This window comes from Panthera tigris, chromosome E1 (assembly GCF_018350195.1).
Source record: "Panthera tigris isolate Pti1 chromosome E1, P.tigris_Pti1_mat1.1, whole genome shotgun sequence".
NCBI classification, from domain to species: domain Eukaryota; kingdom Metazoa; phylum Chordata; class Mammalia; order Carnivora; family Felidae; genus Panthera; species Panthera tigris.
The window spans coordinates 4929588-4952153 of NC_056673.1; the positions used below are offsets into that span (position 1 = coordinate 4929588).

Sequence of the window (22566 nt, forward strand, 5' to 3'; positions counted from 1 at the left end):
GACCTGAGCCAAAGTCAGATGCTTAACTGACTGAGCCACCAGGTGCCCGTTTCTTCCTGTTCTTAAAAATCATTCATGCCTAAGGAGGTTTTCACAAAATGCTGCCTGTGTATCATGCACCATGACTATTGGAAGGAGGTTTTGTAGGAATTTACTAATAAAGTTTTTGAAAACCTGGTAGAGTTTTCTACCGTATTCTGATCTATAAAAAGCTGCAGTAGTTTGGTTATTTTGAGGTTCACTAGGCAGATGTATTTCCTGATAGATAATTAAAAAATAGCGTGCAGTACTTTGTGATTTACAAGGTGGATTGCCGTGCATTATAAGTGAGTTGAATCTCACAAGTGCTGATGAGGGTTATCTCGCTCCGGGAAAAACTGGGCCTACAGTTCACTTCCAGGTCTTCAGTTCTAGAGCCTTCAGCAGCCATCCTGCTGCCCGGTAACTAAAACGTCGGTAATGTCACATATAGTGGTATGCGGTCCAGACTTTGAGAACAAAGTCCCACTTGAAACTTGGGATTTTCCTTTCTTTTCAAGAGCACATTATTTCCTTAGGTCTTCTAATCCGTCTAGACTTGATCTTCTCTACAAATCCTCTTAAAAAACCTTACAGACATTTAGAAACACGCAGAAAAGTAGAGAGAGTAAACCTCCCGTGCCCATTACTCACTTCAGCGGTTACCCTGTACTCACCCACTTCTGTGTGTATCTGGCGGAGGACGGAGGCCATGGAGGCCACTCTGAAACACTTTCATGCCATTGGTGTGTTTAGTAATTCCTAGTTTCCCCACCGGAGGCGTGTGAGCTTTTTATCTCTCTGTCCACCAGGAGCAGTCTTTCTGAGCTCCAGGCATCTTGTAGGGCCAGACTGTAAAAGACGCTGAATTAGTTTCTTGGGTCAGTCCCTGCCCACTCGGGGTTCTTCTTTTTGACCCGCCTTACTCACCTCTGACCCTAACAGTCCTTCCCTGCATGTGGCCTGGCCCCTACCCCCTGCTTCATGCCTTTCTCCTAACAGATTGCAGTAGCAATTTTCATTTCTGTTTTTCAAAATAATTTCTTTATTTCATAAAATGGTATTTCCCTGTCCTTAGCCTTGTTTTCTTTTCTTTTTTCTTTTTTAATTTTTTTTTTAACGTTTTATTTATTTTTGAGACAGAGAGAGACAGAGCATGAACGGGGGAGGGGCAGAGAGAGAGGGAGACAGAGAATCGGAAGCAGGCTCCAGTCTCTGAGCCATCAGCCCAGAGCCCGACGCGGGGCTCGAACTCATGGACCGCGAGATCGTGACCTGAGCTGAAGTCGGCCGCTTAACCGACTGAGCCACCCAGGCGCCCCTCTTTTCTTTTCTTTTTAAGCAGACTTCATGCCCAGCGCAGAGCCCAGTGCGGGGCTCGAACTCATGGCCCTGAGATCAAGACCTGAGCTGGGATCAAGAGTCGGATGCTTAGCCGACTGAGCCACCCAGGCGCCCCAGCCTTGTTTTTAAAAGCTCTACGTCTTTGACATTACACGTCTCCTTTCTACCGCAGAACACGCTACTGTTTCCAAGTGTGTGGCCCCTGCTGCTTCTCTGCACACTGCTTAATTTTCATTAAGAGGTTGGCAAATCTTAGTTTTGCCCTTGAGTCTCTCTAAACTGTATTCCAGTGGAAGGTGTATCTGATGGGACCTTAGAGCCAGTTCCGTTTGGCTTTACTGAGAGGAGAATTTAATGGCTGATAGAACGAAACGATCAAGCAGGGACAGGTGGGTCCAGGCATTCAACTAATGTTTCCAAGAACTTGACTTCTTTCCATCATTCCGGTCTGCTCCCATCTGGGTTGGGTTTCTTCTCAGGTCGCCTTCCCCAGCAGCTCCAGTCTTCGCCGTCAGCTTCGCACCATAGTTCTGGTAGTTGGGCTGGTAACTCCAGCAACAGTCCCGCACTCAGCTGGTGCTGGCTAACTCGGCCTGGGTCACGTGCTTGCCCCTGACCGACCAGAGGGACGCTTCCACAGCCAGCAAGGGAAGGCCACACCACGTGTGCTGAGAGTGAGGATTTGTGTAGATGTCTAAAGAGACGGGCGTGCTGTTAACCACAAGAACAGGAAATGAATACTGGGTAGGCAGGCAAAAATGATAGCTGTCTCTGGAGAAGATCAAATTAATTGGGACTAAAATCTCCCTCTAGGAGATCCACCATACCAGTCATCACCTGAAAACTTCTGAGCGTAAACACAAAAACAAAGAGGCTTTTCTGGCAAGGGAGAACAGCGTTCCCAGAAATCGTTTTCTCTGAAGCTTTGGTAATAACGCTCCAGGGATACCTTTACTCACTTACCTTCTGGTTGGATTCTTCCGTTAATCCGTACTTGGAGTCACAAATATTTGAAACCTAGTATGACTACAGATTGTCATCAGATTTGGAGGAGTTGTAGATTTATTGTATCTGAGTTCTTCACCTTTCAAATGAGATGATCTGACCCACCCCCCACACATACTGACTGCCTTGCTATCTACTGGGATTTTCAGATGAGGACTGCAGGAAGCAATGAGCATGTGAGAAGAAAAAAAAAGTGTAAGGACACCAAGCCAGTTTTCAGGATTGCCATCTTTCTAGTGCTGCTTTGCCTGTGTTAGGGCTAGAGTTGCACCAACCAGAATAAGGAAGAAAGTAGCGGAAGCTCCCATTGGGTGGGTCAGGTAGAATCGTGTCCTTCGTGAGCACCAGTTCCGGAATAAAGGCCCTTCGTCCACAAGCCACGTTGAAGTCCCGCCCTTTTGCCGACTGCGGAGGGTCCCCTTCACATCTGACAGCAGCGATCTGTCGACTAACACTTCACCTATTGTAGATGGTTCAAAGGACCCAGTAGCCATAGTGGGACCAGGAGTCTGAAAGTAATTTTAGAAATTCCAAATGGATTTGTTGTTTTAGAAACAACTAGGCCTTAATAAACTTAGATATCACAGCGCAGTTTATTACTGCAGACTTAGAATAAGAATAGTCAATAAGAATAAGAATAGACTTAGGACCATAGCCTTTGATTTACAAAAAAAAAAAAAAAATTAATGTTTACTTTTGAGACACACACACACACACACACACACACACACACACACACACAGAGTGTGAACGGGGGAGGGGCAGAGAGAGAGGAGACACAGAATCCAAAGCAGGCAGGCGCCAGGCTCCAGAGCACAGAGTGGGGCTTGAGCTCACGGACTGTGAAAACATGACCTGAGCTGAATTCGGACGCTTAACTGACTGAGTCCCCCAGGCGCCCCTGATTTTTATTTTAATTTTTAGTGTTCTTGGCTCTTTTAAGGTGTTACAAATGATTCTAAATTTAGGTTATAAACAATCTAATAAAATCATAGCTTTTCAGGTCTAAATCCCTTGTTGTTGGCTAGTGAGGGAGGGCACAGATCACATGTAAGAAGAAAAGATTATGTAGTTCCCATTTTGGTTGTGGGGCCAGGCTACTTAATCGTCAGGTTGAAAACTGGTTCAGATTAGAATCCAACTATTGAAGAACCAGGAGCGTTTTCTCAGAAATGGAGATAGTCACATCAATATTACAGTTTTTGTGCTGGATTTTGTTTGTTTAAAATGATTCCTCTCATACCTTTATTTCCTCTCCCTGTTATTCCAGGTGTAAAATACGAGAAAGTTATTTCAAGTGGTGTGGCCACCAAAGAAAAGATTCAGCCTGACACAAAAATAACCTAGAGGGGGAATCTAACATATTGAGTGCAATGAATGAGTGTAATATACAACTTTCTGAAAAAAAGTTCTGGCATTTTGATAGAATTATTTTGGTTTTTGTGGAAGAAAGTGTGCGTGTGTCTCTGTGTAAAATGACACATTCTGTCGGATGTGAATCTGACTTGCCTGGAATTAGAATGCCTGTTCATGATAGGATAATACCCTTCTGTTAACTGTTACTCTTGTGAAGAATAGAGATGATCATGTATTTTACGATGAGGGAAAGGAACCGTGTCAAAGACGGTTAGTTTGGACCCAAGACCGTTTGACTCTAAGACCCCTGCACTTTTCTCTCTGCCATGCTGCCCGGCAGGTTAACTCTTAACGTTCACTTCACCGTTCTCTTCAGCCCATTCAGAAGACTAAGATGTTTATAACGCGGATATCTTTTTTACTTTATTTTGTTTTATTTGTTTGTTTTAGAAAGCCGTGTGGAGGTTATGGATGATAAGCCCGGTCCTGGACCACTGAGTGAGACTTCAGAATTTCTCTTCTCTTTTGGAGTTATAGCAGATATTCAGTATGCTGACTTAGAAGATGGCTATAATTTCCAAGGAAACAGACGGCGATACTACAGACACAGTCTGCTCCACTTACAAGGTGCTATCGAGCACTGGAATACAGAAGGCAGCCCGCCCCGCTGTGTACTTCAGCTTGGAGACATCATTGATGGATATAACGCGCAGTATAAAGCCTCTGAAAAGTCGCTGGAACTTGTTATGAACACATTCCAGATGCTTAAAGTTCCCGTTCATCATACATGGGGGAACCACGAGTTCTATAACTTCAGCAGAAACTACTTAACAAATTCTAAACTTAACACAAAGTTTCTGGAAGACCAGATTGTGCACCATCCCGAGACCGTGCCTTCAGAGAACTACTATGCTTATCATTTTGTACCGTTCCCTCAATTCCGGTTCATTTTACTGGATGCTTACGACTTGAGCGTCTTGGGCGTGGATCAGTCCTCTGCAAAATACCAGCAGTGTCTGAAGATACTGAAGGGTCACAATCCAAACTCGGAATTGAATAGTCCTCAAGGTGAATTATTCCTTTGAGCTGAGAATCTAATACATTGTCTTTAAATTCTTCAGCCACCTTTTATTCAGCAGGAGGATGGACGGTTAAGGTAAAAGTATATCGTCGCCGTCGTTCGGGGTGGATTTCTCACAAGCCCCATGGCACGTGCATTGGTTGCAGTCGGTTGAAGATGCGTTTCACGGATGTCTGAATGTCTCTTCTGGGCCAGGCCCTTTTTCTAGGGCTAGCTAGTCAGAGCCATAAGCCATGCTGACAGCATCCCCTTTCTTTTTAGTGGATTGAGTGGAGGAAACGAGAGACACGGTGGGCGGGACCGGGAATAAATGAAACAAATGAAATTACTTCCACGGTGATAGATCCTACCGAGAAAATCACATAGGATGTTAAAGAAAAGGATCGCGTACTGTTTTAGCTTCAGTGGTCAGAGATGGCCTCTCCAGAGAGAAAAACATGGAAGCGGAAACCTGGACGGTTGGAAGGAGTCGTCCTTGGGAAGCACGGGGTGGGCAGAGTGTTGGGGACGGAGTGGGGGACAGATGGGAAGGTGCCCGGCAGAGGGAGCCTTGGGCATCAGGACACAGGAAGAGGCCAGTGAGGGAAGCAGAGGAGCATGTGCAGCGCGCCTCATCCGTACTTTGCCCTGTGCCTCGTGGCTCCCCGTTTTAAGTCAGCCGCTGCCCAACATTCCTCAGGAAAGGTGCAAGCGTCCCCACGTTAGCCGAGTTCGAGTGCCCAAATGAGGGGAAAACTGGCCGTTGATGGGTCTAACGTACCTCATTCATTTCAGGACTGTCTGAGCCCCAGTTTGTCCAGTTCAATGGAGGATTCAGCCAAGAGCAGCTGAACTGGTTGAACGAAGTCCTCACCTTCTCGGACACAAACCAGGAAAAGGTGGTGATTGTGAGTAAGTATTTCAGTTCCTCGATTGCACCAGCGTCGTGGAGGACGGGAGAGTTAGGTCGAAAGTGCACTGGTAGTATTTCGGTTGTGATGTCCTCTTGCTGTGAAATGAATGCTTCCATTCCCCGCCCCCCCCCCCCCCCCCCCCCCGCCGAGAACCTGAGTATAAGATTGACGTTTACAGCCAAGCCAGGAAAGAACTGTAAAATAACAAAAACATGTTGCCACATGTTAGTGCCTGGGAGTCGGCCTTTTAGGTTTCAAAGTAGAATTTCAGCACGGGGGATCAGTTTACGTAGCACAGTTGACTCTTGAACGACGCAGGGGATGGGGTGCCGCCCCCTGCACAGTCGAAAATCCACGTGTAACTTGTGACTCCCTAGAAGCTTAAACTACACGTGGCCTCCTGTTGGCTGGGAGCCTTACGGGTAACGTAAACCGTTGGCTGACACATATTTTGTCTGTTACGTGCATCCTGCACTGTATTCTTATAATAAGTGAGCTAGCGGAAAGAAAATGTCATTAAGGGAGTCATAAGGAAGAGAAGGCACGTTCACAGTCCTGTAAAAATCTGTGTATAAGTGGACCCGTACAGTTCAAACCTTTGTTGGCAGTCAACTGTAACATCTGAGTGTGAAATTCGGTCCAGGACCCCCCTCCCCCCCCAGACCTCAGCCGGTCAGGCACTGTGGCCGCTGGATGGAGGCATCGGCTGTCGAGTGTTGGGGTGTCAGGTGTGACAGACACACCTGGCGGTCAGTACTTCACATCTGGAGCTGCGTCTGCCGCGTCACTGCAAAGAGATAAGATTTACGAGGCTTCTGCTTAGAGTCATCTTCTACAGAACTGCTGTCGTCGTAGGTTGTAGGAACCTGAGGTGCAGGTGTGCGCACACACACAGAACTGAATTTGGACTTGGCGTATGGCTGGTGTCCTTGGTCTGGGGTCTGAGTTTCGATCCTCGCTGTAGAATTGATGCGGCGCAGTGGCTGAGAAGACCGTGCTCGGGGTCCCAGGGACGGGACGCCATTCCGTGCACGGGTGTTTGCGTGAGCTGTGTGACTGGGTAAACGTGGAACCTTCAGACCGATTCTCTGAGTGTTGCATCACATGGAATCATGGCCACGAAAACCCCTCGAAAACGACGGGCTAGTCTGACAGCTGGCGATAGAAACGCGTATGTCTCTAAGTGTGGTTTTTACTTGGTGATCCTGCACCGTGGGAAAACACGTAGACAGAGCAGGGCTGTTGGGGCTACCGTTAGATCAAGTGTCCTTCCAGGCTGGGAGGACACAAGGTGCCCCGGGGTCATTGGTGCGACGCGACACTCCCTGACTCCTCCGTAGCTGGTCTCATTGTTGACTTGTCTCTGTTCAGCTTCCCGCTGCCAGGCCGGCCCTGTCACTTCCGAGGACACTGGCGTGGAAGGGGACCTACGGGTCGTGCCGGCAAACCTGCCAGTGTCAAAGATCAGGAAACAGAGAAATGAAGCAACGTGGTTCTTTCGGTAGCGTGTGGTTTTGGCAGGGACTAGAGCCCACCCCAGCCTCCTTCCCCCCTTGTCTTTTTACTTCAGGGCACCTGTCTCCGTTAGCGTCTCTTAGGTTTCTGCCTGTTGCCGTAAGCTGAGAAACCGGATGAACGAACCTTTAACAACTGAGTGCTCAGGTTCTCTATGGCAAAGTTTAAAATGGCTGATAGCCCTTGGCTTTCGTTTTTCTGTGCTCCTTCGCTTTGATTTTGGGTACCCACAGGCCATTTGGCCTGCGTCTTGGAAGGCTGACACGGCTGGTGGCCGACATCTGGTGGGGACACCGCAGCAGGACGGGGTTCTGGGTGGAGGATTCAGCAGTTGGGGTTTGGAAGCGTGAAGTTTCAGAGGCCGCTAGACTCACTGGAGATGCTGAGGAAGCAGTTTGGCTGTTTGAGTCTGACATTCGTGGTGGGGAGTCCGGGCGGGATGTAACCACGAGGGACTTGGAAGGTGCCCGTGACGGTCGGAACTGTGGATTCCTGGATCGCCAAGGCATCAGGCGCGAGTGGAGAAGGGACCCAGGGACCGAGTGTTCAGGCGCTCCCAGGAAGAAGCGGGGAGTGAGAATTCGTGGAAACGTCCGTGGAGCAGGGAGGAAGAAGAGGAGGACTGGTGAGGTTCTGGCAGCCTGGGGCCTCCGGGATGGAGAGACGGTCCCTGGGTCACGTGTTTCCAGGTCTCTCGATCTGGAAAGTCACTCAGCCTCTCTGGACCCTGAGCCCTTAGCACGGCCTCAGGAGTGGGCGTGTGTCGTGCGTGGGCACACTCGTAAATTCTTTGGACGCCTTTGGCTCTGTCTTTAGGGAGCTATTAATCCTCCATAGTACAAACTAAATAGAAACAAAACAGAACAAAAATTCAGAATAAATGTCAGAATAAAAATAACAGTTTAAGGAACAGAAAAGGAAAGTGACGTAAGGGGAAGGAGCAAAGCCAAGTGAGCTGTTGTGCCCACGCTGCAGACCGACAGACGGGGTGGCCACACGTGTGTTCAGGAATTCGAGACTCTCCTGGCTCTCCCTCCATGCACCTCCTGTGGGACCTAGGATAAATAGTCCCTGCTTTACTTCACTTTTCGCCTCCGTTAAATGGCTCCGACTGCCTTGATCTCGTGGAGGTGTTTACAGTGGCGTGCATCCATTTTAACGCACTGAGTGTCTGTGTAAGTGACCTACGACCCGTTGACCCATCCCTGAACTGTTGTTACATTTAGGAGTACCTCTTTCTGCGTCTCTGCCGCTCGTGTCTGAGGAAATCGGCGAGACGGATTCCCGCACAGCATCCGCCTGACTTCTGCGGACGCCCTCAGGGTTTCTCCATGTCTGTGCGTCTTCAGACGCTCTGGGCGTAGGGAGCCAGGGGTTCTGGCCTCTCCCCGTGTATGCGGACTGCCTCCCTGTGTCTACGCTGCACAGATGTGGCTGTAGATTAGCCAGTTCTTCGCGTATGTGGATTTTCTCTGGCCTTAGTCCATCTGGAAGAAGTAGCAACGTGCTTTTTTTTTTTTTTTTTCCTTCCCCGTGAGTACTAGCTTTTAGCCATTTCTTTTGATGAAAGAGACATTTCCTACTCGGCTCATAACTCTTCTTCTCTTTAACTAACAGGCCATCTTCCCATTTACCCAGAGGCCTCTGACAGTGTGTGCCTGGCCTGGAATTACAGAGACGCGCTGGCCGTCATTTGGTCCCACAGGTGTGTCGTGTGTTTCTTCGCCGGTCACACTCACGATGGTGGCTACTCCGAGGATCCTTTCGGTGTGCACCACGTCAACCTAGAAGGGGTCATAGAGACGGCGCCGGACAGCCAGGCTTTTGGCACCGTTTATGTCTACCCTGACAAGATGATGTTGAAAGGGAGGGGCAGGGTTCCGGACAGGATCATGAATTATAAGAGGGAGAACGCCTTCCGGTGTTAGTCTGGCTCACTGCGTTCCATCTCGTTTGCCTTTGGAGAGAGAGAGAGCACGGCTGAGCTTTGTGTTTTTGTTCATCTCCCCCCCGCCCCCACCCCAGAGCCCTCAGTCTCCTTGCTTAGTATTCTCTTTGCACGACGAAACGGATCTGTGGCCTCGGGGCGCGTCAGCTCACGAGATACTCTGACCTGTCGTTTTTGGATAACAGACCCGGTGCTGAGAACTGGACACAGAATGAATGCAGGTGGTGTGAATAAACCAGGGCAGAGACTGAGGGGGGTGGTCGAGTCCTCAAGACAGACCTCATTTAGCCTGATCTGGAATTTTTTTTTCTTTTTTTTTACCAAGGAGGATATATTCATGTATTAACCATGTAACTTAACGTTCGTAATAATAAAATAAGCTCAGGTAAACTCTGTGTATCCTGCTGTGTGAATGAGCTTTGGACTTTTTTTTCTCAGAATACCCAACATATTTGTACATTTATTGGCTTGTATTCCTGTCCTGTAAACAAAGTAAGTTGTCTCACGGGTGAATGTGTGGTCCCTTCCACGCGAGGCCGTGAGAAAGGCCTCCGGAGAAGTCACGCGGTCCCCTCGTGATTCTGAGTAAAGCGGGATCAAGGGCCGGCACAGCCGTGCACCTGCTGGTGTGGCCCCTCTGGGCAGCAGCTAGTGCTGTGTGAGACTGCAGGGGGGATTGAGTTTACTCTCCGCTCCCCGTGTAGACGAATGGGGCACGTTGACTCGGCTGTCCCACGCGCTAAGGTTTCTTTGCGGAAACATTTACTAGATGGCGAATGGGACCGTTGAAGCTGGGAGCAAGTTTGAGTCAGGGCCTAAAGAAACATCAAGCGAGAAGATACCGATACTAGTCAGCCTGAGTGCACCTGCCGAGCACCTGGGCTCCGGGGGCGAGGGGTGTGTTCGTGTTCTGTGGCTGCTGTGGCAAATTACCCCCACGTTGGTGGCTTAGATTTCGCGTATCTGATGTTTCTGGAGGTCGGAAGTCTGAAACCACATTCCCTGGGCCAAGCTCAAGTTGTTGTCAGGGCCACGCCCCCTCGGGGGTCTCTGCGGCAGAATCTGTATCCCAGCTTCTAGAGCCTCCATTCTCAGAGCCACCAGTGCAGCCTCTTCAAGCCTCCCTCTGCCTCCCTCTCTCTCATCGGGATGGCTGGGATGATGGGGAGGCACCCCCTGGCCGATCCAGGATCGTCTCCCCACCTCAAGACCCTTAACTTAATCGTGTGCGCACAGTCTACTTTGTGATGCAAGGTAACAGTCCCAGGCTCTGGGGGTCGGACCGGGTGATCTTTGGGGGCCGTTATTCGGCCCACCAGAGGGGTGACTGTAATGCGCTCCCTGCATTCACCGACTTTACCATCCGTGGACACAAATGTGTGAAGAGAGGCCTAGATATGCAGAGCGGAGGGGTGGTTCGCTTTTGTTTCACGGGACTAGGGAGGACTTGAAGAAGGAGGAAAAGGGTCTTGATGGGGTGTTAGGCAGAAGAGCATCAGCAGAGGTTAAAGGGCACGCTGAGTTGAGTGGCAAGTAATGCTGTGTAGACTCCCCGAAAGGTGCCTGGGGTTATGGCAAGAAATCGCGAAGGCAGAGGACCGGCGAGGGCCGTGCTGTGAAGTCTTGAATGATGAGCCCGGAGTTAGAAGTGAGCTTGTCGGGTTTCTGAGCTGGGGAAGTGTGGTTACAGGTGCCTCTCAGTCCTCGCAGGAGGAGAGGCTGATGGGGAAGAGAAAAGATGGGCGGGAAGGCAGGGGCTCTGATAATAGAAACGTTAAGCTTGCTTAAATTCAGCGGAGAAAGAGTTCACAACAATCTCAGTGCCTTTCCGAAGGCAGCACTCCTACCAGAAGTTTTCTGTGCTCAGAGATCTCAAAGGAGCCGCGTGTATTCACAGAATTCACAGTGACACGGGGGCCGCAGATACGATGAAAGTGTATTTTGAACGTCACTTCTTTTTTAAAAAGCTGGAACATTACGGTCTTTTAAGCACAGAAGCAGGCATTCCTTGGATGATAGATCCTATACAGGCTTTGCAAACAAATCCACTTCTTCCTGTGTAACTTTGGTAGTGACATGAAAAGGGGTGTAAAAACCATCAATCTCATGCGAACTAAGTGTGCACTGGACTGAAATCCTTTATGTGTGTTTTATCGACCTTGAAATAAATTTCACGTCAGTTGCTTACAATTGACAAGATTTTCTTTTTCCCTTTTCCCTCATCTAAACCTTGAAAAGAGAATTTCGCTTGTCCAGTGACCACTGTGTAAACCAAACACAAAACATACGTGCCTCCTTTAACAAGTATTTATAGAATCCTTAATATTGTGTTAAAGGCTATAAAAGTAGACAAATGGACAGACTTATTTCCACTCTCCTGATACATGATTGGTACTAATATTCTTTTGAGTGAAATACTTCCTAAATGTCCTGAGATGGTATTTTGACCCCAGAGCTTGATGCTGACCCCCCAAAATTGCCAGCCAACAGAAATACGATGTGAGCCATTTAAGTAATTTAAAAGCATTCACGCTTCGGGGCGCCTGGGTGGCTCAGTCGGTTAAGTGTCTGACTTCGGCTCAGGTCACGATCTCGCGGTATGTGAGTTCGAGCCCCGCGTCAGGCTCTGTGCTGACTGCTCAGAGCCTGGAGCCTCTTTCAGATTCTGTGTCTCCCTCTCTCTGACCCTCCTCCATTCATGCTCTGTCTCAAAAATAAATAAACGTTTAAAAAAAAAAATTAAAAAAAATAAATAAAAATAAAAGCATTCACGCTTCAAAAAGTAAATAGAAACAGATGACAAATTTTAATGATATATTTTATATTAACGCAAATACGGCTAAAATATTTCAACATGTAATCAATATGAGAATATTTTATATTCCTTTTGTACTACGTCTTTAAAATCCAGTGTGTGTTTTATACAAGCAACCCCTCCATTGGGACGCCACATTTTCACTGTTAATACTTCATCTATATTTAGATATAAAAACTGGAATTAAGCAGATTCACATAACCATGTTGTTCCAAACACACTTAAAACAAGCGTTGCAGACACATTTCTAACTTTTCTAATAACTGAATCGACATGTTATAAAATTAAAGTGAAAAACGTAGAATTTTACTTCCTCAGTGTAGCCACATTCCAAGTGCTCAGTGCTACATCTTATGGTTATGTTAGCATGTTACGTGACGTTTGTATGCACGGCGGTGATGTCACCGTGTCACGCGTGTGTGTGCGCACTGCGGTCACGTTACCACGTCGTGTGTGTGCGCACCACGGTTATGGTAACATAAGTCGCCACGTTGGAGACTACAGCTCCCAGATGGTCTTCTCCCCAGGGTTACCTTTGACATTCATTTAAAAAAATACTGATTTTGGTCATACTTCTCATTTACCATGTAGTGAATATTCCGTTTCCTTCTGGTCCCAAATTCCTTTATTCTACCTAACTCCCTCTTTCCAAGATGTGCTCGTTCCTTGGGCATCATTGAGCTCACTGCACTGCACGGGTCCAGTATAATGAGTTCATTTCGGGGGCACAGCCCTCTCTTGAATCTCTGTTTCTATCATTCCACCGAAACCCTGTTTTCTTCTGTTTTAATCACCTGTAAGCCCCTTATAAGCACTTGGTAATTTTGGAGGCTCTCATATTATCCACTTTAATCCCGTGCAACTGTATTAAGTAAGTAGGGGATCTGGTTTTAATCCTGTTTTACAGATGAAGACATATCCGCCAGGAGGTGTATATATTTGCCCAAGTCATATAGACAGGGGTAAGCTGAGTCAGAATTTATATCTCTTCACTTTGTTCTGTGGCCTTCTCTACTCTACGGGGACCCAATCGAATATCAGACCCCTCTCTTACCAGTTCCATGCAACTCTATGCCGTACCGTAGACATCCTCAGAAAGTTCTTGGCATTTTTTTTAAATTACCTCTAATATTAGCTGAGATTACCTGAAGTTCCTAGGAAATTGGCTTGTTACAAGCATGTTTATAAAACATTGATTGACAATACTCATTTTAATAATGGGATTCTTGGCTTCATTTAAAGTACTGTCTTGCAGTGAGTTGGCCAGGAGGATCGCATCTCCTTGTTTATGTATATGTAGACCCAAGAGAGAAATGGGAAGAGAGCGATTACAATGGCAGTAGCCAACTGAATTCTTCCACCAACTGGATTCCTATAAAGACACACAGGAATGATTATCAGTAAAAATCCAATAATATTTATGGATTGCTTTGGAAACAAATATCAAGGTTGAATTTGGTGAACACATTTTTATAGGACTTTTTCTTAATTTTTATTGGCATATAGCTTATTGATTTGTGGGAGTTCTTTTTTTTTATTTTTTACCTTTTATAAAATGTTTATTTATTTTTGAGAGAGAGAGCATGAGGTGTGGAGGGACAGAGAGAGGGAGACATAACAAGCTCCAGGCTGAGCTGTCACCACAGAGCCCCAGGTTGGGCTCAAAACCACCAACCGTGAGGTCATGACCTGAGCCGAAGTTGGAAGCTTAACCAACTGAGCCACCCAGGCGCCCCAGGACTTCTTTATTCTTAGTGCACATCTTTGTTGTTTATATATGTTGCAAATAGCTTTTCCCACTCCTATAATGATGTCTTTTGAGGAACTGAAGTCACTGATTAATTAGGTAGTGTGACAATCGATCTTTTCCTAATGATTTCTGTATCCTGTTTAAGAAAACTTTTCCTCCCCAAGGTCTTGGAGATTTGGGGTTATCTTCTCTAAAAGGCTCACTGTTTTGTTTCTCACATTAGATCTGTAATCCACCTGGAACGGCTGTTTATGAAAGTCAGGTAGGGAAAGTTTGGCCACATGGGCATTCCGTTGAGCCAGCAGGATTTGCTGAGAAGTCTGCCTTTCTTTGCTGCACCTGTACTGCCACGCGGTCAGGAGTCAAGGGTCTATCTGTGTGTGGATGGACCTGTTTCTAGATTTACTCTTTCATTAGTCTTACCCTTTTCCCAGTACAGGTTTATCCCTCCACTTGCTTAGGTCTTCTTTAATCTCTCCCACAGTGTTTTGTCGATTTATTTGTAGAGCTTTTGCCTATCTCTTTCTAGATTTATTCCCAGGGAGTTGATTTCTCGATGTTCTTATTTATGGTTAACTTTGTTTTCACCATTTTCCGTGACTTGTTGATTTGAGTACATTCACCTAGTGGGCAGCAATCATGCTAATAAACTCACTCTAACGACTTTTCAGATTCTTTTTGATTTTTTGTGTACACAATCACGTTACCCACGGATAGCGAACGTTTTTCTTTTCTAGTCGTTGTGCCTCTAATTTTTTTCTTGCCTTATCGGACTGGCTACGATACTAGCTTGAACAGTGTTGAGCGGAAGTCGTAATGGTGGCTAACCTCACCTTTTCCTGATCTCAGAAGGCAAGTTTGCAGCTGCTGGCCACTGAGTATCAGGCTTTGGTGTAGATCCCATTGGTCAGTTTTAGTTCCTTTCTACACCTGTTTCCTAAGACCTCTTGTGGACGGATGGTGAATTTTACCAGGTATCCTTTCTGTATAGATTGAGAAGAGAGCTTATTTTTTCTTTTATTCTGTTAACATGATAGAGAACACTGGTTGGTTTTTGAATGTCAAACCGTGTTCATAGAATGGACCCAAGAGGGTGGTTGGGTGACATATTGCAGGATTTTATTTACTGGTGCTTTATTTAGGATTTTCTAATCTGTGGTTGAGTGAGGCTGCTGGGTAATTTCTTTTCTTCTCTCTCTCTTTTTTTTTTAATGTTCTTGCTAAGTTTTGGCATCAAGGTTATTCTGTGCTCATAACATGAATTGTAAAGTGTTTCATCTTTTTCTGTTCTCTGGGAGTGTGTTAAAGGCTGACATTATTTTTTCCTTAAATATTAGGTAGAATTCTCCAGTTAGGGCATCTGGTCTAGAGTTTCTTTAATAGTTATGGAATTGTCCTGGAGTATTTCTTCTCGTGTCAGTTTTGCTAGTTTATATTTTTGAAGTGACTTGTTCATTTTTTTAAAGTTAATCTATTTTGAGAGAGAGAGAGGGTGCACGAGTGGGGGAGGGGAAAAGAGGGAGAGAGAGAATCCTAAGCAGGCTTCACACTGTCAGCACAGAGCCTGATGCGGGGCTTGATCCCACGAACCATGAAATCATGACCTGAGCCGAAATCGAGAGTCAGACCCTCCACCGACTGAGACACCTGGGTGTCCTCAAGACATCTGATTTTAGCTAACGAGTTGAAAACTTACTTTGATGAACTGTGACATAGGCTCATCCATGCTGTGATAATCACCAGACCAAACAGTTCCCTATAAAACAGCATACATTTCAGATATTTGAAGTAGCTGCAAATGACCTGTGTATCGTCCCTTTCTCTCCGTGACCACCAGCTGCTGCTATTAGATGACCTTCCCCCAAGATACGTAGCATCTACAGAATATTTTCAAGTCTGGCCATGAGTCATCAGTTACTTCTTTCAGACCATTTAAAGCCTTATATGAACACAGGTTTCGTCTTATGAGGCAGGTGTGAGCTCCATCACTGCTCCTCAGCTTCTAAGTGAACAACAGCACAACACAGAAATCACTTCAGGTCACGGGGAGGATTAGAGTACAAGCAGGGAAACGATCCCAGATCGATCATACAGGCACCACTTTACCACTGTGTTAGAGGGATCAATGTTAGGTAAGATGAGCTCAGATCAATAAATAATTAAGCACGTGCAGCAGGAGCATGGGTCACGTCTTAGTGGAGAGGAATGATTTGTAGTATGAGGCAACTAATGATTTTGGGGTGGGTAGATGCTTCTAGAAATATGCCTTAAAAGCATCTTTTCCACAGAGTAGAAGACAGTCATAGCTGGCCATGGTACCACCGGAAGCCAGAAGTAACTCCGGAAGTTACCGGAAGTAACTCATGGGCCTGAAGTCGGTGGAGGTGATTCAGCCCAACCTGATTTGCTCTCTGGTTTTCCAGGGATTAAGGCCTATGGCAAAGAAGCACCCTGCCAGGGACGAGTAACTTCTAGGTCTCTAACTCTTGGTGTTAGCAGTAGGATGGACAGGAAGGGAAGGGGGCTATGCAACAGGCCAAGGAGTCAAGGGTGGGAGGAAGCAAAGGAAGAGGTGATAAGTTCGGATCAGATGGCCTTGACAAAGGGAGGAGATGACAGGAGACTTAGCAGGGTAAGGCTGACAGACGTTGACTTAAAATACTGACCTCTGAGGTGGCTGCTCACGCTTATAGGTAAGATTTTGGCCAGAACCACAACTAAACCAGAATGCTGATGGAGTTTTCGCCTTGTTCGACCAGACCCTTAACTGTACGGCTTCCTTGGCTCGTTCATTATAAGGGAGCCGAGGTCAACTGCCTAACCTATGTGCTGACCGCCTCCAGCAGTGATTGCGGGATGTGGTACGCAATGCTGGCTGTGGATCCTGGCTCCATCGTTCCTTCAGCTTCTCCAGGCTCCTCTCAAGGAGGTGATACCTTCCCTGCTCCTGATGGTGTGGCTGAGGGAGCTGAGTCATCGTGGTGCAGATCAGGGGTTGCGGAGGACCAGGAGCTTTCTCAGTTCTACCCCACCCCTTCCAAAGAGCAAAAGTCACTGCTCACCTGCCTTCTTCCTCATGTAAGACGTTCTGTTGTGAATGAAGCCAGAGGTGGCCCGCCAAGCCGACAGCCCACACGATACACAGGAATGTGTGTATAGCAGAGATACTCTTCCAAATGATGTTGCCTGAAAATAGATATTCTGACACTGTCAGTCATGGAATCACATCCCAGGGAAACCATGACCTCTCTGTATCTGCTCTGCCATAGTCTTTCAGGTAAAGCGTTCAGAAAAGGCTGGGGTGGTGCCTGGCTGGCTCAGTGGGTGGAGCGTGTGACTCTTGATCTCAAGGTCCTGAGTTCGAGCCCCACGTTGGGAGTGGAGCTTACTTAAAAAAAAAAAAAAAAAAGCTGGGGTTTCTTTAAGTTTTGTTTTGGGGAATGTCATAGAGGTTAAAGCAGTCATAATCAGCTTAAGTGGACATGTGCCCTTTCTATGATGACTACCCTCATTTTCTTTGGGGATCTGCCCTTCCCACACCCCCCTGGCCGTGTGTCCCAGACAACTGGACCTTAGCTTGATTATTCAGTGCATTTCATCCCTTTAGTGGTGGTGCTTTGGCTCCAGAAGAACAGCTGACAAATCAGGGCCGACAACTCAATTCTGAGACGTCAGTGGAGATATCGGGGAAGCAGATCCTATCTTCTGTTGGACTGAGCGGGCAGGAAGAAGTGAACTTTGACCTGCCGGGCTACCACGAGGGGCCCTGGACTGAAGTCCATCGGCACATGGTGGAACAGACAGGTGCCGAGAGTTCTGAGCCAGTGCCTGAAGCGAGCACCACCCCTGCGTTTCTTTCAGTCACGTACCCCCAGTACGTCTCCGTTCGAGCTCACAGCCCGTTTGAGTTCAGCTTTTTCCTTGCCGGCAACTAATGGAGCCCAAACCACTGCACCTTAAAGATGCGGACAAGAGTTCCCGGCGCCTGTACGAGGAACGTGTGCATCTAGGGGACGTGAGTTTTCCCCATCCAGCTGGGAGCCACTGGTCTTTATTCTAAGGCCCTGAGAACTCTGAGGACTCACTGGCAAAGGAGCTGTTTTCACGACAGTGAAGAATAACCCGTCAGGACCAACAGTCCCTGTTAATAAGAAAATGTTAGTAAACACAGTAAAATGTAATTTCTTTTTTGTTATGAGACACGGTTTTATGGTATAAAACTGTCCGCCTCTAGGTTCGTTGAGTTTTTGGGGCTGTAAAAGGCGAAGCGACTATGTTTTGCCCGCATCGAAGTAGGTAGCTTGTGGGCAACATAGACCGGATATTTTAAGGGAATTTCTTTATATGTACCCTGGCAGATTTTATATATGTATGTGAAATGAAAAAAAAATATATGTATATACGTGTGTGTGTATACATATTTTTTTTTTTCATTCCAAGGAGCAGTTTACAAAATGTATGATAAAGCCTCTGTGTTACAGCCATCCATTCACTCAACAAGCATTAAGTACCAAACCGTATTCGTGGCCTTATTTCAGCGGGGCTTGGGCAAAGATGGGCTAGACATGGTCCGACTTTTAAGGGGCGTACAGCCTAGTGGGGGGAAAACATAAAAAAGCATGAAATAAATTGTCGTAGGTACTACGACAGGACAGAGGGAGGTTGGGGGGGGGTGATACGTATTAATGCAAAACCTAGACATTTGTATGGATGTTATAAACCGTTTCTCTACATAGAGTAGCCGCCCATATACACGGGGGTTGAATGAGTTCAAATAAGAAAGTGATTCCCGGCAGTGGTACCAGAGTTAAGAAGAATTGATGAAGAGTAAACATATAATAGACACTGGTTGCCACTGACTCTGGAGATACCAACTTAGCACTTTGTTGCTGATTTTCTATCAGCTTGGTGGCTTTAGAAATCGGCGTGGTGACTGACGCCCTTCTCTCTCACGGGCTAACCCGCAGAACCACTGTTGCCCACGAGCATAAGCGATCTTGGGTTCCGAGTTGGTAAAAGACCGTCTTGGTATGGCAGGTCCTTGTGACACTTGCCTGCAGATGGTGTGGGTGATCTAGATTAGAATTAGCCCCTCTCATCATCAGAAATGAGAAGACCTGGACAGCCCCGTGTTTCTCCTGGGAGTCCGTCATTATTACAAGAAATCTGATTTGCTGTATCTCCCTGCAGAATCCAGGGTTCGTACCCGTGACAAGGGGGTTAAGTCCAACAAGCAAGGTCAGCACAGCAGGGATCATGTACACCACCTGTTAGCAAAGAGAGAGAAAATTACGTGGGTAATTTCCTCCCCATGGCATTTGTTCTTAGTGTCTCTCTCCCTTGCCCACCTGCCATTATGAAAGCCAAAAAAGCCAATTTATATTCCCAACCTCTTCAGCTAGGGTGATCATGCTCCCACCATGAAATGTAGTAAGAAGTCTTGTAGGGGCAAGGCTGATACCTAGAGCATTTAACAACCAATAATGCCCGGATGCTGACCGAGCAGAATGGATCCCAGACCATAAACCAAGTTGGTATGCACACACTGACTAGCAGCCTGTCTGAAGGGCTTCCTGGGAAACATTTCCTCCCCAATAAAAGGGAAGAAAGCACAGGAGGAAAAATCATTTTGCTCCTGCCTTACTTCTTCCTACTTGGGATGCCCTTGTCTGGGGATGATGTCTGGAGCTGCAGCAGCCATTCTGTGAACATGAGAGAATATATCACCCACACATTGGAGATGGCAGAGAAGAAAGGAAGCCCGGGTCTTTGATCACGTTGTTGGCCGCTAAGCATCTCCCTCTGGACTTCTTGTTAAGTGAGATACTCTACTCTTATAACCTGATGCTAGGCAGATGTTCTGTTATCTGCTCCTATATGCATCCCGATACAGGAGTCCTCCGTGAACAAGATGAAGTAGGGCACGTGGGAGTGAGTCAGGTGTGAGGTACAAGCCCCCAAGGCCCAGTGACGTAGTACTGGTTCCTGTTTGCATCCATTCATTCTTTCACTCAACGGTCAATACAGAAGGACTGCCATAGGAAGGCTCTGTTAGGTTGCCTGAGGAATACCAAGAAGAAGGAGTAAGTGGTCCCTGTTCTCCCAGGAGCTGGCATGTACCGAACCAACTTAAATGTAAAGCAGAATGGGTTAGTGTTAAAGGTTTGAAGGAAGGACGGTTAGAACCTATGGGAAAGAGGGAGAGAGACTTGAGTGACGTAGCATTTGAGATAGACTTTGAAGCTTGAGCACGACACACAGAAATCCCAGGGGCAAGGCACAGTAAGTTTTACAGGTGGATCGGGCTTCCAAGACCAGGCTGGGAAGGTGGGTTGGAGCCATCCTGCGGTGGGCGTTGAGTGCCAGCCTGGGGAGTTGTAACTCAGGGATCTTGGGGAGCGAGGGAAGTTTCTGAAGCAGGAAGCGATATGTGGGAAGCGGAAGAGATCAGAGGCAGCTCCAAGAATTGCGAAGCTATTACAGGAGTCCACGTGGGGTGATGGAGGGCTAACCTGGCAAGGAGGGCTGTCTGCGGGGACATGCTGTCTGTTGGTGTTATGTCATCTAAGCGTGAAGTGAGAGGTGACATACAGAGACTGTACAGATAAGCGGTCGGTCCTACACGGGGCGCTGTTGGATTGCTTTGTTCTTCGTTTTGTTTTCTGAAAGGCTCTCAAAGGTGGTAGTAAGGGACTGAGATGTGGTTTGGAGCAAGGATGACCCGGAGGATGATTCAGCTGTTGATAGAAATGGGTGAGTCAGGAGGAGGAGGGGGCTTTGTAGGGAAAGATGCTGGGCAGGACCTCGGGGTGTTTGAGGAGCCAGTGTGATATACAGGTGGAAAGATCTAGCAGTCTTTTGCAAATTCACCATTAAGCTGGGTGTTGGAGAGTCGCCTGCAGGGAACTCAGGGAACTGCAGGGAACTGAGTATTTGGAACTCAGGACATGGCCCCGCGTGCTGAGAAAGAGGCAGTTTGATTTGATGCGAGAGCATGTGAATCTGGACAATAAGCACTATCAATCAGAAGGAGTTCCACTGCACTAAAAAGACTGGCTGGGATTTCACATTACAAATCCAAACACTTCCATTTGTTGCTAATATTCTTCCAAAGCCACAAGTCATCTTGGCTGGCGATACTGCAGTCTTGCGTATCCGTTTTGAAAGAAACTGGGCAAGATCCAGACATTTCAGGAAACGTGTGGACGATCTCTCCCTCCTCCGAACAGTTCAGCCAGAGCATTGGTTAGATGTATCCTGTAGATTTTATGGGCTCGGATTACTCTTTATAAATATAACTCACTGAATTAGAGGAACCACAGACCCTAAGCCTGCCATTTTCTGGTCAAATGTTTGTTGGAGTGTCTGGGTAGAAACTCACTGGGGAATGGTTCAGTTGACCTTGGGAGGTCTACTCTGTGTCTCCAGAAAAGTGTCCTCAGTTGGCCCATTTTTATGCAAAGGGAATACTGCCCTAAGGACCCCTGTGTCTGGAAAATTCTTTGTTCTCTCCCCCATACACATTACTACCCTGATCCCTTCCCCTCTGACACTTTAGGAAAAAGAGCTTACAAAGAATTTATTTCTGAGTTTTTCCGCACATGGAGCCGGGAGGGGCGACAAAATGGGTAACAAGCCTGTGTGTTTCGTGCACGGCTCCACGGTTCTTTGGGACGCAGGAAGCAGCTTTTACTCACCATCCACAGTTCTGCATCTGGATCGTTCACCTGGAAAGACAGGACGTCTGGCATTAGCAGGCACGGCCCGTGCCCCACTCCCGTATCTGGTCTGCTCCTCGATGCGTCCCAGTCCTGTTAGGTGCCAGGCGCGGCGCCAGGCGGCGGGGACAGAGTCTAGCGGAGGGCGGGGTCGCAGGGGCTTCTGGCCGAGCGCCGCAAGGGGGCCGCACACACTGCGCCCCCGTCTGAGGAATAAGGAAAGCCCTTATCGGGGGTCCCAAGGCAGACCTGAGGGGTACCCGCGCCCCAGACGGTTCTCCCGGGCCCTCAACCGCGCTGGGTCCCCGCTCCGGGACGCGGGCGGGCGGTCACGGGAACGCGCCTGGCTTTCCGCTGGGACAGGGGCGGGGGCTCCGGGGCGTGACCCCCGACCCTGCGGCCCCGTCAGTCCACACCGCGTGCCGGGAACCCGCCCGCCGCCGGGAGCCGGGGCGCTGACCTGCACCAAGGCCGCCAGCGCGAAGAAGGCGGCCATGAGCCCGTTGCAGGCCCGCCACAGGCCGGGGGCCCAGCGTCCCGCTGCAGGCGCCATCCGCTCGGGGCCAAGGGTCTGGGCGGGCCGGGGGCGGGGCGTCGGGCTTCAGGGGCGGGGAGGGGCGGGGCGTCGGGGCTTAGGGGCGGGCGTGGTGCGGAGGTGGGGGCGGGGCGTCGGGGACGGAGCCAGGCGTGAAGGCTTAGGGGCGGCGCGGGGCAGGCCGGGGGCGGGGCTTCGGGGCGTGGTGAGGATGTGGTGTCGGGGCCTAGAGGTGGGGCGTCCCGGACAGAGGCTGGGGGCGGGGCAGCGGGGCTGGGGCGGGGCTTGCAACAGGGCAGCGGTGGGTGGGCTTCCCCTGAAACCCACTTTGTCCTGCGCAGGTTTCTTTCCCCAAACACCCCCCCCCCCAGGTGTCGAGTGGCCGCTGGCGGCCGCTCGCTGGGTAAGGACTTGGCACTACTTTAGCCTTACTACTCCCCCCTTTAGATTCTGTCGAAGGCGTGGCCAAGGAAGGTGCTGTGTCCCCATTTCACAGATGGGGAAAGCGAGTCTCAGAACGACTGGATGATTTGCCCAAGATGGCACACGGCTCCGGGGCCCCCACACAGACCAGATTCGGTCACTCGC

General features: G+C 48.3%; 2 protein-coding genes across 7 annotated transcripts in view; one reads left to right on the forward strand and one right to left on the reverse strand.

Moving 5' to 3' along the window:
- ADPRM (ADP-ribose/CDP-alcohol diphosphatase, manganese dependent) overlaps window positions 1–22566 on the forward strand; it is a 35520-nt gene that overhangs the window by 3886 nt on the left and 9068 nt on the right. For 5 of the 6 annotated variants that reach the window (XM_042965849.1, XM_042965851.1, XM_042965852.1 and 2 more), the window contains 3 exons: window positions 4174–4791; window positions 5579–5695; window positions 8830–9657. In XM_042965849.1, coding sequence (XP_042821783.1) covers window positions 4191–4791; window positions 5579–5695; window positions 8830–9140 — 1029 coding nt within the window. In that variant the 5' untranslated portion in view covers window positions 4174–4190 and the 3' untranslated portion in view covers window positions 9141–9657. Of the gene's footprint in view, window positions 1–4173; window positions 4792–5578; window positions 5696–8829; window positions 9658–22566 lie in introns of those variants that run through there. The other variant, XM_042965854.1, reaches the window with a different exon arrangement.
- TMEM220 (transmembrane protein 220) lies at window positions 11994–21996 on the reverse strand. The gene is made up of 6 exons (XM_042965855.1): window positions 21904–21996; window positions 21423–21452; window positions 18932–18992; window positions 16788–16911; window positions 15422–15481; window positions 11994–13347 (listed from the first exon to the last, which is right to left on the reverse strand). The coding sequence occupies exons 1-6, from the start codon at window positions 21994–21996 to the stop codon at window positions 13212–13214; spliced, it is 504 nt and encodes a 167-aa protein (XP_042821789.1). The 3' UTR covers window positions 11994–13211.

Coding starts and splice junctions, on each gene's coding strand:
- TMEM220 (XM_042965855.1), bottom strand. CDS start 21,996: ATGGCGCCTGCAGCGGGACGCTGGGCCCCCGGCCTGTGGCGGGCCTGC. Junction 16,912..18,931: donor ACTTAACCCCCTTGTCACGG/GTACGAACCCTG, acceptor ATCTATTTTCAG/GCAACATCATTTGGAAGAGT. Junction 13,348..15,421: donor CTATGTCACAGTTCATCAAA/GTAAGTTTTCAA, acceptor GTGTCTTTATAG/GAATCCAGTTGGTGGAAGAA.